Genomic DNA, 18,684 nt, shown 5'->3' on the forward strand with positions numbered 1-18,684 from the left:
TCTGTCATAGATTTATCGATAAGGACATTAGAAGAAGCTATGGGGGCGATTATAACCCTACTTACCTGGCGGAAAATGGGCAAGTAGGCAGTTAAAATCGCCCAGGTTACTTAACTGCCCTGGAGCTGCCGGGAGCTGACTGATTGCAATTTTAACCTGCTCAACTGAGCAGGTGGCAAAAACACCCGCTCAAAGCCGGCGGGATCCTTTTTTTATACATATGTATGTCTGGTTCCGATGATGTCATTGAGACCTGACTGCAACTTAATTTGGCGGCCTAAATGGGAAGCCACAGTGAGTTTCCTGTCAGACCAACCCAGCGGGGAAGAGGATTGGGGCCAGAAGAGGCCCAAAGAGGTAAGTTTTAAACTTTTTTTATACTTGTTGGGCCAGAAGGAGCAGGGAGAGTTTGGACTCGCACCTCCTTCCCAATCACGAGGCCCCCCGGTGGGTAGGCCTTGGCAGCCAATACCACCTGTTGTCAGCGGTCGGCCTCTGGGTCTTGTAACTTTCCACTGCTTACCGCTGACTTCCTGTTTGGAATGAGTGGGAAGTTGGCCAGTGGGATTTAAATGAGGCTGGGGAGTTAAAATTCCCCAGGTCTCATTTTTTGAGCAGTGGGTGAGTTTCTGACTAGCACCACTGCCCACTCACCCAAAACTGGCCCGAAGTTAAAATTGGGGTCCGTATTTTCATATCTCTGTCCGGCATGATAGAAAAATGCATAACTCAGCTACACAAAGCCATGAATGTTAGCGAAAAGATTGTACACAGCTGGAATCCCGAGGAGATTTTTTTTTTGGCATTGTTACAGTCCAGATCTGTAATTAAAGTGTGCATTGTCTGTGTTCCCAACTGATTGTTCCCAGTTTAACTGGATCTATTCATGTTGCTTCTTGTCTGTGAAAGACAGATGCATAATGCATGCTTTATTAAAATTACCAGCGGGTCTGTGTAAAATGCCAACCTCTCTCCTATGAATGAAGACGATCATTCCAGCCAAGCACGTAGACACTTCATTTTCTAACTATAAATGTGTTAGGTAAAAATGAAAGTTGAGTAAGCTGACACCCAAATTAATGCCTAGGAAATAGATAATCTGTCTCTCTCTAGAAATGATGGAAGACCTGTTACAGGTCCATTTTGACGACATAGATAACGAGAGGATATAATTGCCTCCATTCACTAATTTTAGTGAAAATGTATGTGATTATAAAGTGTGAAACATCATCTTATACTAACCAAAATCAGAAAACAGAGGAAATTGCACACGTTGGGATATAATTTCCAGGGAGTTCTCCCAACCTCCTGCTGTAACTTCAACATGTCAAAATGTCATTCCTCCAGGGTTTTGCCACGGTTATGGCAGGAGATCAGGAGAACCCCGGCAGAAATTCCAGGCAGTTGTTTTTTTCTCCCAATTTTTTCCCTTCTTGAAGATGTTTATTCTTGCTATGATACACCTCTTGGAGCGATCATGGATAGCAGTTCGGAGGAGGAACTCTGAATTTTATCTGCGATAGCCCAGGGGCTCTGAAGCCAACCCTAGCACCTGTTGCATCCTCAGCATAGATCAGCTAATCCAATACAGAGCAGCAGCAGCAGCAGCAGCAGCAGCAACAACAACAACAACAACAACTTGCATTTATATAGCGCCTTTAACATAGTAAAATGTCCCAAGGCGCTTCGCAGAAGCGTTATCAAACAAAATTTGACACTGAGCCTCATGAGGTATTAGGACAGGTGACCAAAGCTTCGTTAAAGAGGTAGGTTTTAAGGAGCATCTTAAAGGAAGAGAGAGAGGCAGAGAGGTTTAGGGAGGGAATTCCAGAGCTTAGGGCCTAGGCAGCTGAAGGCACGGCCGCCAGTGGTGGAGCGATTAAAATCGGGGATGCGCATGAGGCAAGAATTGGAGGAGCGCAGAGATCGCGGAGGGTTGTAGGACTGGAGGAGGTTACAGAAATAGGGAGGGACGAGGCCATGGAGGGATTTGAAAACAAGGATGAGAATTTTAAAATCGAGGCGTTACCGAGCCGGGAGCCATTGTAGGTCAGCGAGCACCTGGGTGATGGGTGAACTGGACTTGGTGTGAGTTAGGATACAGGCAGCAAAGTTTTGGATGAGCTCAAGTTTATGGAGGGTGGAAGATAGGAGGCCAGCTAGGAGAGCATAGGAATAGTCGAGTCCAGAGGTAACAAAGGTATGGATGAGGGTTTCGGCAGCAGATGAGCTGAGGCAGGGGTGGAGACGGGCAATGTTATGGAGGTGGAAGTAGGCGGTCTGGGTGATGGAGCGGATATGTGGTCAGAAGCTCATCTCAGGGTCAAATAGGACACCAAGTTTGTGAACGGTCTGGTTCAGCCTCAGACAGTGGCCAGGGTGAGGGACAGTGGCTAGGGAATGGAGTTTGCTGCGGGGACCAAAGACAATGGCTTCGGTCTTCCCAATATTTAATTGGAGGAAATTTTTCTCATCCAGTACTGGATGTCAGACAAGCAGTGTGGCAAATGAGAGACAGTGGAGGGGTCGTGTGTGGTGGTGTTGAGGTAGAGCTGGGTGTCGTCAGCGTACATGTGGAATCAGATGTTGTGTTTTCAGATGATGTCGCCAAAATCATACTAGCAGAAATCAAACTAGCAACTTTCTGGTCTGAATGGCTAAGTAACTCTAACCACTAGGGCATTGGGTCAACTGATAATTAGTGTCTATTAGTTTGAGAAGTTTATAGAAGCTGAATGCTTATTCTTTTGTTATTGACTGGTTAAGTTTTAGAGACTACAATAATGATTGCATTTTGGATAGTCAATGCTGAGTATTTTGAGTTTCTCTTGATCCAAGCATTGGTTTTGTAGAACGGAACCAAGTAAGTCTTACTCATCCATCGCCCCAGACCTTGTTCCATTCTACCTCTGCAGTCTCCTTCAACACCATGTCACAGCTTACGCTCTCCACTCGCCTGAATCTGGACTATTGTTTGTGCCTCTCCCATACTCAATCATGGGTGGCAGGCACTTTAGCCATCAGGCTCTGGAATGCTTATCCTTAATCCATCCACATTCAAAACCCTCCTTCCCGCATTTCTCCCCACATTCAAAAGCCTCCTCAAAATCTACCTTTTGATCATGCCTTCAGCCATTCACCCTAACCTTCTGCCAGTTCCTGCTTTATGCTAGGGATGGTTCGCTATGTTAGAACTGTTGTAATAGTGTTTTTTGATGAAGTTATTGTGTTAAGTTTAGAATTTGGCTTTAGCCTAATCCATTTTAAACTGAATTTCAGGTGTTAATCGTTTGTGATTGGGTCTAGTCTAGGGTTAGCCTTTACATTCTTCTGGGAGGTAGGGGGGGCTTATGAAAAGCTGGCAAATATGATATTTATGCACTGAATCACTGAATATTGGAGTTTTTAAGGCAGTCATTTTATAGTGAGTGTCCACGGTGGCTACATTTCATGAGGACTGTTGTGGTGGTTGAGGCTGTTTAGGTTTGATGTGGTTTGATTGCTATATGTTGTATGTTGTGAGGTATTTCAATGCAATTTTGTTTTTTTCTATACTAAAATGGAGAAATAAGATTATGTTCCCTCAGAATAGAATTTCTTCCTATGGTGATTTCTTCTCCTTTTTGTTTGTGGGTAAAGTCCTTTTATCTTTCTCTCTTGGTATGTATCTGGGCTATGTATCAACTGTGGCAAAGAAACCAAGTGTCCTTTCAGGATTTCGCCAATGCCACCCAGATCCCGCTGCTGGACGATCAGCACAAGTGGCCCTAGGATCACCTTTCATATTATTTTTCTCCCTGCCCTTCGCTCACTAATGCCAACCCACAATGAGGCAGCACTGAGATCAAACCTAGGGAAGTGCTCCCTCACACACAGTGCTAGCGCACCTCCTGTGTGTGAAATTTGATCATATATGAAGCAAATTAATCTGCAACAGGTGGCTAGTTCTATGAAAACAAATGCAGTGACATTGCTGAAGAGGCCGCAAGGTGGATAATTGGACATAACAAGGGCGTGACCAACTGGAAGGATGGGCGGAAATCATGAACGATAGTTGTCCGCCCATAGTGTTCATGACACACATTCCCAGGGGCCGTACGCCTGGCACAGAAAGCTCCCACCAGAAATAGGTGGGAACTTCATTTCAATATGTTAGTGTTGCGGAAGTAGCATCATCAGGACATCAACACTGTTTCCTGAGCCAGTAATAGTTATGCCAGAAATAGACTTAATTTTGCCCATATAAATTCGGCATCCAGGTTTGCTATGAACTTGTTTAAAAGTACAGTCTGCAACTGTACTGTCAATTTTTAAAGCTTATTTTCAACTTTTATGGGTTTTTGTTTGTGCTTTATCTTTTCGGGGACCCGCTGTGTGCCTGAAGAGGGTTTATGGCATAGGTCTGAGATTGATAGATTTTTGGACTGATGGGGAATCAAGGGATATGGGGATCGGGTGGAAAAGTGGAGTTACATAGAAAATAGGAGCATGAGTGAGCCATTCGGCCCTTCAAGCCTGCTCCACCATTCATTATGAGCATGGCTGATCCTCTATCTCAATACCATATTCCCGCTCTCTCCCCATACCCCTTGATGCCTTTTGTGTCTAGAAATCTATCTAGCTCCTTCTTAAATATATTCAGTGACTTGGCCTCCACAGCCTTCTGTGGTAGAGAATTCCACAGGTTCACCACCCTCTGAGTGAAGAAATTTCTCCTCATCTCAGTCCTAAATGTCCTACCCCGTATCCTGAGACTGTGACCCCTCGTTCTGGACCCCCCAGCCAGGGGAAACATCCTCCCTGCATCCAGTCTGTCTAGCCCTGTCAGAATTTCATATGTTTCAATGAGATCCCCTCTCATTCTTCTAAACTCGAGTGAATACAGGCCGAGTCAACCCAATTTCTCCTCATATGACAGTCCTGCCATCCCAGGAATCAGTCCTTCGCTGCACTCCCTCTATGGCAAGTATATCCTTTCTTAGGTAAGGAGGTTGAGGTTGAAGATCAGCCATGGTATGATTATAGGAACATAGGAACAGGAGTAGGCCATTCAGCCCCTCGTGCCTGTTCCGCCATTTGATAAGATCATGGCTTATCTGTGATCTTACTCCATATACCTGCCTTTGGCCCATATCCCTTAATACCTTTGGTTGCCAAAAAGCCATCTATCTCAGATTTAAATTTAGCAATTGAGCTAGTATCAATTTCCGTTTGCGGAAGAGAGTTCCAAACTTCTACCACCCTTTGTGTGTAGAAATGTTTTCTAATCTCGCTCCTGAAAGGTCTAGCTCTAATTTTTAGACTGTGCCCCCTACTCCTAAAATCCCCAACCAGCGGAAATAGTTTCTCTCTATCCACCCTATCTGTTCCCCTTAATAACTTATAAACTTCGATCAGATCACCCCTTAACCTTTGAAACTCGAGAGAAAACAACCCCAATTTGTGTAATCTCTCCTCGTAACTTAACCCTTGAAGTCCGGGTATCATTCTAGTAAACCTATGCTGCACTCCCTCCAAAGCCAATATGTCCTTCTGAAGGTGCGGTGCCCAGAACTGCTCACAGTACTCCAGGTGCGGTCTAACCAGGGTTTTGTATAGCTGCAGCATAACTTCTACCCCCTTGTACTCTAGTCCTCCAGATATAAAGGCCAGCATTCCATTTGCTTTCTTGATTATTTTCTGCACCTGTTCACGACACTTCAATGATCTATGTACCTGAACCCCGAAGTCCCTTTGGACATCCACTGTTTTTAACTTTTTACCATTTAGAAAGTACCCTGTTCTATCCTTTTTTGATGCAAAGTGGATGACCTCACATTTGTCTACATTGAATTCAATTTGCCACAGTTTTGCCCATTCAACTAATCTATCAATATCGCTTTGTAATTTTATGTTTTCATCTCCACTGCTTACAATGCCACCAATCTTTGTGTCATCGGCAAACTTAGATATGATACTTTCTATGCCTTCATCTAAGTCGTTAATAAATATTGTGAATAATTGAGGCCCCAAGACAGATCCCTGCGGGACTCCACTAGTCACATCCTGCCAATGTGAGTACCTACCCATTATCCCGACTCTCTGTCGCCTTTCGCTCAGCCAACTTCCTAACCAAGTCCGTACTTTTCCCTCGATTCCATGGGCTTCTATCTTAGCTACGGTAGCATAGTGGTTATGTTACTGGACTAGTAATCCAGAGGCCTGGACTAAAATCCAGAGTCATGAGTTCAAATCCCGCCACGGCAGCTGGCGAATTTAAATTTAATTAATTAAATTCAATTAATTAAATAAAATCTGGAATTAAAATACTAGTATCAGTAATGATGGCCATGAAACTACCGGATTGTCGTAAAAACCCATCTGGTTCACTAATGTCCTTTAGGGAAGGAAACCTGTCGTCCTTACCCGGTCTGGCCTATATGTGACTCCAGACCCACAGCAATGTGGTTGATTTTTTTTGGTAGATCGAATCGGGCCAGGACCTACTCCGTTAATGGTAGGGCGTTGGGGAGAGTTATAGAACAAAGAGATCTAGGAGTACAGGTTCATAGCTCCTTGAAAGTGGAGTCACAGGTGGATAGGGTGGTGAAGAAGGCATTCAGCTTGCTTGGTTTCATTGGTCAGAACATTGAATACAGGAGTTGGGATGTCTTGTTGAAGTTGTACAAGACATTAGTTAGGCCACACTTGGAATACTGTGTACAGTTCTGGTCACCCTATTATAGAAAGGATATTATTAAACTAGAAAGAGTGCAGAAAAGATTTACTAGGATGCTACCGGGACTTGATGGTTTGACTTATAGGGAGAGGTTAGATAGACTGGGACTTTTTTCCCTGGAGAGTAGGAGGTTGAGGGGTGATCTTATAGAAGTCTATAAAATAATGAGGGGCATAGATAAGGTCGATAGTCAAAATCTTTTCCCAAAGGTAGGGGAGTCTATAACGAGGGGACATAGATTTAAGGTGAGAGGGGAGAGATACAAAAGGGTCCAGAGGGGCAATTTTTTCACTGAAAGGGTGGTGAGTGTCTGGAACGAGCTGCCAGAGGCAGTAGTAGAGGCGGGTACAATTTTGTCTTTTAAAAAACATTCGGACAGTTACATGGGTAAGATGGGTATAGAGGGATATGGGCCAAGTGCAGGCAATTGGGACTAGCTTAGTGATATGAACTGGGCGACATGGACATGTTGGGCCGAAGGGCTGTTTCCATGTTGTAAAGGTCTATGATTCTATGATTCTATGATTCTAACAGTCTCTTATGCGGGACCTTATCAAATGCCTTCTGGAAGTCCATATAAATAACATCCATTGACATTCCCCTGTCCACTACTTGAGTCACCTCTTCAAAAAATTCAATCAGGTTTGTCAGGCACGACCTACCTTTCACAAATCCATGCTGGCTCTCTCTGATTAACTGAAAATTCTCGAGGTGTTCAGTCACCCTATCCTTAATTATAGACTCCAGCATTTTCCCCACGACAGATGTTAGGCTAACTGGTCTATAATTCCCCGGTTTCCCTTTCTCTCCTTTCTTAAAAAGCTGAGTGACATGTGCAATTTTCCAATCTAGAGGGACAGTTCCTGAATCTAGAGAACTTTGAAAGATTATAGTTAAGGCATCCGCAATGTGCTCACCTACTTCTTTCAAAACCCTGGGATGGAAACCATCTGGTCCTGGGGATTTGTCACTCTTTAGTGCTATTATTTTCTTCATTACTGTTGCTTTACTTATGTTAATTTTATCGAGTCCCTGTCCTCGATTCAATATAAGTTTTCTTGGGATTTCCGGCATGCTATCCTCTTTTTCAACTGTAAATACTGACGCAAAGTAATTGTTCAACATGTCCGCCATTTCCCCATTGTCATTGACAATATCCCCACTTTAAGGGCCAACACTGCTCCTGACCACCCTCTTTTTCCTAATATAACTATAAAAGTTCTTCGTATTGGTTTTGATATCCCTTGCGAGTTTCTTTTCATACTCTCTTTTTGTAGCTCTTACTATCTGTTTTGTGACACTTTGTTGATCTTTGTATCTTTCCCATTCGCCAGGATCTGTGCCATTTTTTGCCTTTTTGTATGCCCTTTCCTTATGTCTTATACTGTCCCTTACCTCTTTAGTTGTCCATGTCTTATACTGTCCCTTACCTTTTTGGCAAGTAGAGTTCTTGCCCCTCAGGGATATAAACCGATTCTGTATCACGTTAAATGTTTCTTTAAACATTTCCCACTGATCATCAGTCGTTTTACCCATTAACAGATTTGCCCAGTTTACTGTGGACAGTCTCTGTCTCATCCCATTGAAGTCGGCCTTACCCAAGTCTAGAATCTTAGCAGCTGACTCACTTTTTTCCCTTTCAAACACATCGTTGAACTCAATCATGTTATGATCACTAATGGATAGATGTTCACGCACAGTTAAGCCATTAACTAAATCTGGTTCATTACTCATTACTAAATCTAGTATGGCTTGCCCCCTTGTTGCCCCAAGGACATACTGCTGTCGAAAACTATCCCGGACACACTCAAGAAATTCGCTACCTTAGACAGTTGCTCGTCTGCTTTTCCCAATCTATGATGTGGAGATGCTGGTGATGGACTGGGTTGGACAAATGTAAGGAATCTTACAACACCAGGTTATAGTCCAACAATTTTATTTTAAAATCACAAGCTTTTGGAGATTATCTCCTTCGTCAGGTGACCTGACCTGACGAAGGAGATAATCTCCGAAAGCTTGTGATTTTAAAATAAAATTGTTGGACTATAACCTGGTGTTGTAAGATTCCTTACATTTTCCCAATCTATGTGAAGGTTAAAGTCCCCTGTTAAGACCACTATGCCTTTCTTACACGCTTGTCTAGTCTCTGCATTTATACAATCTAGCACTTCTGAGCTGCTGCCAGGGCTCCTATATACAACTCCCACTATAGTCTTAGATCCTTTCCTATTTCTCAGTTCAACCCATAAGGTCTCTGTTGGCTGCTTACCCCTCGTTGTATCCCCCTTTATCATTGAAGTGATTTCATCTCTAATCATTAAGGCGACTCCTCCCCCTCTTCCATTTTTCCTATCTCTCCTGTAGACCTTATAACCTGGTATGTTTTGTTCCCAATCCTGACAATCCTGCAGCCATGTCTCAGTAATAGCTATCATGTCATACCCTCCAATTTGGATTTGAACCTGTAGTTCATTTAATTTATTCCTTATACTCCGTGCATTTGTATATAGAACTCTTAGTTGGGCCACACACTTGGCCTTCAGCTGACCTTCAGCTTTGATGCTGGGTTAATCGCCTTACGCCTTCTAGTTTTCACTTTATCTGTCGTGCCTAAAGTACACTTTCTTTCCGCTGCTCTACGCTTTTCCCTTTCACTTGTTCTTGAACAACTGTTTGTACTATTTGTATTGTAAATTTCCCCTGGGTCTTTCCCTCTCTTGCTGCTCTCAACTTTACTCCCTTCTGACTCCCCGCTCAGGTTCCCATCCCCCTGCCACTCTAGTTTAAACCTTCCCCAACAGCACTAGCAAACACCCCCGCGAGGAAATTGGTCCCGGTCCTGCTCGGGTGTAACCTGTCCCGCTTGTACAGGTCCCACCTTCCCCAGAACCGGTCCCAATGTCCCAGAAATCTAAATCCCTCCCTCCTACACCATCCCTGCAGCCACTCATTCATCCGGTCTATTCTCCTGTTCCTATACTCACTAGCACGTGGCACCGGTAGTAATCCTGAGATCACTACCTTTTGAAGTCCTGCTTTTTAATTTATCTCCTAACTCCTTAAATTCACCTTGCAGGACCTCATCCCTTTTTTTACCTATGTCGTTGGTACCGATATTGACCATGACTACTGGCTGTTCACCCTCCCCCTCCAGAATGCCCTGCAGCCGCTCCGTGACATCCTTGACCCTAGCACCAGGGAGGCAACATACCATCCTGGAGTCACGTTTGCGGCCTCAGAAACGCCTGTCTGTTCCCCTTACAATTGAATCCCCTATCACTATCGCCCTGCCACTCTTCTTCCTCCCCTCCTGTGCAGCAGAGCCACCCGTGGTGCCCCGAACTTGGCTGTTGCTGCTTTCCCCTGATAAGCCATCTCCCCCAACAGTATCCAAAGCAGAATATCTGTTTGAGAGGGAGATGGCCCCAGGGGACTCCTGCTCTACCTGCCTAGTCCTTTTACTCTGTCTGGCGGTCACCCATTTCCTTTCTGCCTGCATAATCTTTACCTGCGGTGTGACCACATCACTGAACGTGCTATCCACGATAGTCTCAGCATCGCGGATGCTCCACAGTGAACCCACCCGCAGCTCCAGCTCCGAAAGACGGTTAGCCAGTAGCTGCAGCTGGACACACTTCCTGCACACATTGTCGCCAGGGACACTGGTAGTGTCCGTGACTTCCTACATAGTGCAGGAGGAGCATATCACGGGTGCGAGCTGTGCTGCCATGACTTGCCTTAGACTCTCATACTCTCCTCCCGCTCTCGGTTTCTCCTTTTATACTGTGCTCACCTCTCGGACTCTCCTGCCTCACCTGTGATTGAATGGCGGAGCAGGCTCGACGGGCCATATAGCCTACTCCTGCTCTTCTTTCTTAAGTTCTTATGTCGGTTTGGACCACAAATGTTTTGCTATCAAGCTACTAATGAACATTGATGTTCTTATGGGCATCCCTCTTTATTTATGCTAATTGGAGGAAGAAAATGAAGAGGAACCATGCAGGGATGTACGACGCATCAGGCTATACCAGGGGAGTTTTATGATTACTTGCCATTACCCTCCCAACTAGATATTTAAACCAGAACTCATCAGCGGAATGGTGTATGCACAGATTCACTAGGGAGGCAGTAACAGCATCGTGCCACATGCTGCAATCAGACTTGAATTCAAAACTCCGAGTCAATGGCTCAGCACTGCCCCTGGCTTTCAAAGTCACATCTGTTCTGAATTTTTATGCTTCAAGCTCATCCCAGGCTGCCACAGAGGACACCAGTAAAATCAATCGATCTGAGTGTTCAGATATAGTAAACATGTGACGGATGTAAGAAACTTCACCACCATAAACAAAAGGTAACACCATAAGAGGGCACTGCATCTTTTCCAAACTGCAAGAACCCTCATGCCCACAGCATTATTGATTGCACCCATGTAATCCTATATATCACTGCACACAGCAATTGTGCATTTATGAACCAAAAGGCCCATTACTCCATCAATCTGTAGCTGGTTTGTGACCATCTGCACAGGATGTGGTTCTAGTACAAAAAAAAAGCGATGACTCATGGACTCCGATATTTACGGGGAGGCGGGAGGGAGCAGGGCTAGTCGGAGCAGCCAGGAAACTCGGAAATGCGGGGAACGCAGAGGTCCTGCTGAAATTAACGGCAGGACCTCATTTGAATTTTTTTTTTCTCCGTTTCCCGACCAGGCAGATTGAGAGGCTGGCCGGCAGTCCGGAGGAAAGGCCTACACTGGAAGGCCGCAGACAGGGAGCGGAGAGGAGGGAGGGAGAGATCGCGGGGTGGGGAGGGTCCTTCGGATCACGGGGACGGTTGGTCAGTCACGAGGAGGGAGGCCAATTGTGGCAGGTTAGCTTGAGGGTGTGGGGGCCGGTGGGAATCATTCCTGCTCCTCCTGGCCCACAAGCAGTGCTGGAAAAGCACTTAACTGCTGGATCCGGCCGTTCTCGCCTCCCTTCAGCTGCCAGGTTTCCCTGTCTGTTAAAACCTGAGGCACGTAGCTGCATTAACATATTGAAGTTACTGACCCGCCTCTCGACAGCAGGCTACTTGCCCACCCCCCCAACCAGGCCCAGTAAACTGGAAGTGGGCGCATTCGGGGCGGGTTGGGGTCGGGATTCAGATTTTTAAGAATTAAACCCCCCGCCCCTCCTGGGGGGGGGGGGGGGAGTTAAAATTCCCCCATGATGTCTGCCAAAGTAAGAAGCTCCATCGTTACTTTATAATATTGGTTCGGGCGCTCCAGAGGTGTCCCTGGCATTAGCCTTTTAAATATGCCAATATTTTTCCTAATGCCACTTTTAGCACCCCTATCTGAAATTGGTCAGTAACTAGTTTTTCCAGTCCTACAGAGGCCTGAGCAGTGGTCCTTTAAGGGGCCGCCGGAGGCCGCCGAAGATCGGGTAAGTTTCTGGTTTTTATCTTTTTAAAACTTATCCTAATGTGGAGCCAGGCGGAGCAGGACAACCAGGCCCTAGGACAAAGTGATGGGCTGCTGCCGGTGTCACGGCAGCCCGAAATTCATCTCCACGTCGCATGCACGCTGCCTGGTTTTTCTTGGATCCAAAGTCGATGGCCTCACACTTCCCCACGCTGAACGCCATTAGAACTGGAATCAGCAATGGCCATTTAAACTGCTGCAGGCCTTTACGGTCTGCAGCATCATAGATTTCCTGCCCAACAAATGAGTGAGCTCCCAATGAGAGGCATTACTGATGCCTGGAGCTCACCCATACAATACAAATTAGGCTGGTCCTACACAGAGCGCTCGGTTCAGCACACTAAATTTTGGCATGTACTAAGATTTCACCCCCCGACATCCACTCAAGCAGAGGCCCCAGAGAAAAATTGGGGCTGACAGCTATTGTGTAACAAGGATATAAAATTTAGCAGATGTTGAGCAGAAGATCAGTGTCTGATGTCAGTAGTTCTTGCTTTTTTTTCCCTATTTGTCAAGTGTTTTAAGCGTGATTTAAATTTCTGTTTATATACTTGAGCGATTGTACTGACTGGTAGAGAGGTCAAATCGAAACCAGTTCCACTATAATGAAGGTGATTATTATTCCTCAGGCACTGTTCCTAAAGTATTGGAAAAAGTGCGGACAATCCTTTATTCATTCTTCCACACACGCTGAGGCTAATGATCTGAAACCACTATCGCCCACGGGAAGGGGGAAGCTTTTATCCACCCCTCTCCAATTTTCATCCCTTCTCTCCTGAAGGTGCTGATAAATTCTGTGCTACACCTCAGTGAGTGACCAGCACCCTCTGGACCCCCCGGCCTCCATGGGACTGTTCTCCGTATGTGAACCTAGATAGTGAACTAGATAAATTCTTCGACAATGTGAGAGGCACCAGACCTCTAGTCCACAGGGGTCAATGGATAGTGCTCAGGAGCAGGAATCCTTGCTGATCTTCCTCTACCTTGTGCAGGGGTGATGAGGTTAATTGTAGCTTTCCCCTGTTTATGCTGTGGCTGAGATCAGCTAACAAAGCACTAGATACAAAAATGGGGAGATTAGAAGAAGCCTTTTCACACAGAGTTATTGCAATGTGGTGATCAGTGCTAAATTGACTACAGCATTCAAAAAGGTGCAGAATAATTACTTACAGAAGAAGAACATGAGAAGGTATGGGAAGAATTCAGGAAATTTGGTTTTGTTTGGGGGGAAAAAAAGCAGGAAATTGGAACTGTGTAATGTAAGTCCCTACGACGGGCTAAATTCAGTGCCAAAAAATTCTATGTTCTGCGTATTGTACAATTAAGGTAGAAAAACATCTCAAAGCATTTCACAGAGACATCAGGCAAATGGATGCCGAACCAAAGAAAGAGCGATTAGGAGGCGTGACCAAAAGAACTGGTTTTAAGGAGGGTCTTTAAGGAGGAGGGGGAAATGGAGAGCCAGAGAGGTTCAGGGATGAATTTCAGGGAGAAGGAATTAGGTGACTGAAGACATGGCTGCCAATAGTGGGATGTACGGAAAGATAGATGCACAAGATGCTGGAATTAGAAAACTGGGGTGTTGGATTTGGGGAGGGGGTGGAGGGTTGTTGTAGGGTTGGAAGAGGTTACAGACATAGGCTGGATGAGGCCATGGAGGGATTTAAAGGACAAGAATTTAAATTTGAGCTGTTGGGGTTGTTGTGGGAAAATCACCACTCGGAGTCAGACTTAAAGATTCAACATGCAGTTTATTGGACAAAGTACTTTGGGAGAAGAACTGGATGCTCCGCAGCGTTCGCAACTACCTCCTCAACTTTAAAATGGTTGTCACGCTTTTTATACCTTTAAAATACAGACTTTCAGTAGCTTTTACATCATTAATCTTGATTACACACATTAACCAATTAAGCCCGCATGGCAACAACGGACTGTTTACACATTAACCAATTAAGCCCGCACAGCAACTACGGACTTCCAATCATATTAAAACAACTGTTATCACCTTAAGACAGTATGCCTTTGTTTCACGCAGTCTGGTTCTATAGTTTTATCAGTTCGTTGTGAAATGTCTTTTGTATTCCCAGACTGTAAGTCAGTTTTGGAATGTACAAACTCAACACTTTTAACTGTCTTTCCCACAGTCACAGAATCCATTTTGTTTAGTAGTGTCCATTTTGTTAGTAGTCAAGTGTTATGTTTAAGCTTTAATTAAGGTTAGTCTAATCTACACAAAGCGCATTTCAGTGTGGTTTTAGGGTAATGACCACCACCGTGTACCCAATAGTCACTTCATCGTTGCCTTTAACCCAACAGCCCAAATTTTACACTAACAGGGTCAATGTAGATCAGCGAGGATGATTAATGGGTGAGCGAGACTTGGTGCAGGATAGGATATGAGCAGCAAGTTCAGGATCAGCTGGAGTTTATGGAAGTGACAAAAGCTTGTATGATGGTTTCATTGGTGGATGGGTTAAGATAGTGGTAGAGGTGGGCAATGTTACAGAGATAGAAGCAGGCGATCTTTCTGACAGAGAGCTTACAGGAGCAGCATCTCAGGAGTTGACCTTTCCAGCACTGGTTTTTACAAGCTGATGCACTACCAATAAATAGACAATGGAAACCATCAGTGCATAGTGGACAAATTACTTTGTGTTTTTATCCAAGATTTGCAGATATAGCTTCACCATTATTCACTTTTCTCTTCGGAAAATGTATTCAGTAAGGTAGGATTTTTTATTCCATTCACAAGCTGATTCCTCTACTCTGGAGGACATTAGTTAGGCCACAGCTTGAATACTGTGTACAGTTCTGGTCACCACATTACAGGAAGGATGTAATTGCACTAGAGAGCGTACAGAGGAGATTTACGAGGATGTTGCCAGGACTGGAGAATTTTAGCTATGAGGAAAGATTTGAAAGGCTGGAGTTGTTTTCTTTGGAACAAAGGAGGCTGAGGGGTGATTTAATTGAGGTGTACAAAATTATGAAGGGCTGAGATAGAGTGGATAGAAAGGACATATTTTCCATGACAGAGAGGTCAATAATCAGGGGGCATAGATTTGAAGTGATTTGTAGAAGGATTAGAGGGGAGCTGAGGAAATTATTTTTCACCCAGAGGGTGGTGGGGGTCTGGAACTCACTGCTTGAAAGGGTGGTAGAGGCAGAAATCCTCAACTCATTTAAAAAGTACCTCGATAGGCACCTGAAGTGCCATAACCTACAAGGCTATGGACCAAGTGCTGGAAAGTGGGATTAGGTTGGGTGGCTCATTTTCGGCCGGTGCAGACACGATGGGCCGAATGGCCTCCATCTGTGCCGTAAATTTTCAATGATTCTATGGAGCTATGTTGACATTTAGTAACAAATCTGTGGATTTCGAGCTCAACATGGACTTAATAAAATCTAAATGATGCTCCATAAGAAAATAAAGTTAGAAATGGTATCTATGGCCACCTTATTCATGCGACAATGTCTAGAGACAGGCTCTGCACCATAAACATACCATGTCATAGACTTGGGAAAGTTACAGAAAGTCTGTCAGATGCCAGATGACAAGTACCAGTTGGAAGGTATTCATCAAGCAGCAGAGCCCCATCTGTACATGTGTGCTCTTTTCTGAATAATTGACCGGTGAAAACATGTCCTTCTAAGATGGTAGGAAGTGTACTTCAATGCAGTCAGTAAGTGAGTATGGAACTCCTTATTTCTCTGTTTTTCTTTACTCTTACAATCTTCAGACTTCTAAATCATAAGGTTGATACCACCTAATAACTACTTTCAAAATTATCCTTGTAATCTTTGTAACCGTAGTGGGGTCCTTCACTAGGGCCATTGACTTTCTCCTTGGCTTCTCAATTTAATAAAGTAGAAAATCAAAGCTGTGTGGGAAGTCCCGAGTACACCTTCTTCAGAGGAGGAGAAAGTGAAAATCCAAGTGGTGTTTTAATAATGCACTAAATTTAGCTCTGTAATTCCCAGAGAGGTTATGTAGCTTGTTAATTCATGTTTTTTGTAATGGTTCAATCACAATACCTTCTTCTCTGTTATGCAGATTCACACATCCCTGATCAACGGCAGACCCAGTGCTGATGACCCTTCCCCTACATTGTTGGCGTTTACCTCAGCTCGTTACATTCGTCTCCTCCTTCAGCGCATCAGAACACTCAATGCTGACCTCATGACCCTTGGATATCGTGACCCTAGGGAGGTTGATCCCATTGTTACTCGTAGGGTAAGGAAAATGGAACCATTAACGGCCCATTTCTGGTATTTGTTTCTTTTTCTCGACAAGAGGAACAAAACATTTCACCATGTGAATAAAGCTTCTTTTAAAAAAAAAATTGAACAGAGGATGCAACATTTTATCTATGCATAAAAGATTGTTCTCTTCTTTTGTTTTACAGTGGCTTATAATTTGTTTAAAAATTTCCTCCTTCTTTAGGGGAAATGGTTTGAAACCCCTTTTCCATACATTTGAAACTTTGTAGATTATGTATTGCCTTTTAAAGTAAGATCTTTTTATTTGCACGATTTTACTTTTAAACTAGTGAATTTGTTTGGTTGCAAACCAGCAACACAATAATATTAACCTTGTGAGTTTGCTAAAGTAACTAATTTAGAGATTTTCATATCGTACCCAGTTTTTTTTAAATGTCAGCTGATTTTCAAATGCCTTCATCGTGTAAATGTGAACATTCTGTGAATTCAGGAATTTAATGTGACGATTCATACTGAATACTAACAGGTTTCAAATTACGTCTGGTTTCTTTTCTTACACAGTATTACTACTCCATCAAGGATATCTCAGTTGGAGGCATGTGTATCTGTTACGGTCATGCACGCAGCTGTCCATGGGACGAAACACTAATGGTTTGTAACAGATTATGTCCATGGAAAAATGAGTATATGTATAACATGTACAGTCATAAAAAGTTACCACAATTTCAGGATCTGATCGATCATGAATATCTGTGGAAAAGTATGTGCCGCTTTAGGACTGGTGTACCTTGGTTTAATTGTTAACTTAAATCCTGTCTTAAATTTATAATTCTTCATCTTTTGAGTGGAGCGATAAAGGCAGTGATGATGTTGACTATTAGAGCTGACCCTGCTGTGACCCCCGACCCAGATTTCTGGGTTGAGGGTCCTTACTTATGCGGGGCGGATTCCAGGCAGCATGCCCACCATCACAGAGGGAGAGAGGGAGCCTGCTGCTGCTAGATAGGGAAACATGGCAACATCGCAGCAGGATACCCACTGCAGTTGCAGGAGAGGAGCCAACTTTAATGGGGACAAAAGCGCCCCGAAGTTCTAATGTCAGTTTTATTTTAGGCCTCGGACTGAGCCAATGCCTGAAAAAGGTCAGTGATTGTGAGGCGAGGAGAGGGAGCGATGTCCACTACTGTGTCCTCTCCCTCTAAAGGATCCTGGTGCCCCAGGATCTACCTCCATCCCTCCTCCGGCAGTGCCTGGGGTCGGCAGTAGTAGAGATTGGAGGCAGGAAAGTCATCTGGCTTTCCAGGCCACCACCTCATTACTGTCATTTAAATGTCAATTTACATGCTGGGATGGGAGTAGCAGTATTCCTGGCAGTGTTAGCAGGGGTGGGAATGTGATGATAGGTTTTCCTGCCTCATCTCCCTTCATTTTTCTGCCACTATACTGCTAAATTTCAAGCAGTATAACAGAGGAAAAAACAGTCAATAATCTTTTTTTGAAGAGCATCACTTTTGACAATGAAATGGTTGCAATGAATTGCTGGCATCACTTCCCTCCCCATCTCCCCTTGGGACGTGTTTACTACGTTAAAGGTGCTATATAAATGCAAGTTGTCGTTGTTTAGGTTAATCTGTTTCAAGTATCTCGGTGCTAATTAAATCTGAAGTAAATGTTAGTAACTCAAGATGCCTCTGTAGCCTTGTGATGTCTCAAGTCACTGGGATCAGTACCCCCTGGAAGCTGCTTGTCGACTCTTTGTTTCATCCCCAATCATAATTAAACAAATATTCAGAAAAAAATGACTAATAGTAAATGTTGTTAACATTAACGATTTTCTGCAACTTAAATTTTTTAAAAGGGTTAGATTCTCTTTAAAGTTGCCACTATTAAATGCTGAAATTATTAACTAGTAGTTATTTATGTTGTATGCCGGATGCTAGATTCCATATAGCAGAAGTCATGTTTGGCTGTGAGCTCTATTAGATAAGAACATAAGAAATAGGTGCAGGAGTAGGCCAAATGGCCCCTCAAGCCTGCTTCGCCATTCATTAAGATCATGGCTGATCTTCGACCTCAACTGCACTTTCCTGCCCGATCCCCATATCCCTTACAACAAATGTTTTACCATAAACACCAAATGGGGACGAGAGCAGATGTCTCTGCCTATTCAATGACAAGCTAGCTCTCTACATTAGAAAAACACATGTCAATATGTTATTTTTTATGCAGCTAAAATTCTTAGCTAGAAGAGTATAGACAGGAGGAGTGAAAATATGCTCAGTGT

At 44.0% G+C, this 18,684-nt stretch overlaps 1 protein-coding gene across 2 annotated transcripts in view; it reads left to right on the forward strand.

Moving 5' to 3' along the window:
• Nucleotides 1-18,684, forward strand: part of lama1 (laminin, alpha 1) — a 361,123-nt gene that overhangs the window by 139,035 nt on the left and 203,404 nt on the right. For both annotated transcript variants that reach the window (XM_067978409.1, XM_067978414.1), the window contains exons 5-6: nt 16,234-16,413; nt 16,962-17,051. In XM_067978409.1, the coding sequence (XP_067834510.1) occupies nt 16,234-16,413; nt 16,962-17,051 (270 nt within the window). The remainder of the gene's footprint in view (nt 1-16,233; nt 16,414-16,961; nt 17,052-18,684) is intronic.

This window comes from Heptranchias perlo, chromosome 3 (genome assembly GCF_035084215.1).
Source record: "Heptranchias perlo isolate sHepPer1 chromosome 3, sHepPer1.hap1, whole genome shotgun sequence".
In the NCBI taxonomy this organism is placed as follows: Eukaryota; Metazoa; Chordata; class Chondrichthyes; order Hexanchiformes; family Hexanchidae; genus Heptranchias; species Heptranchias perlo.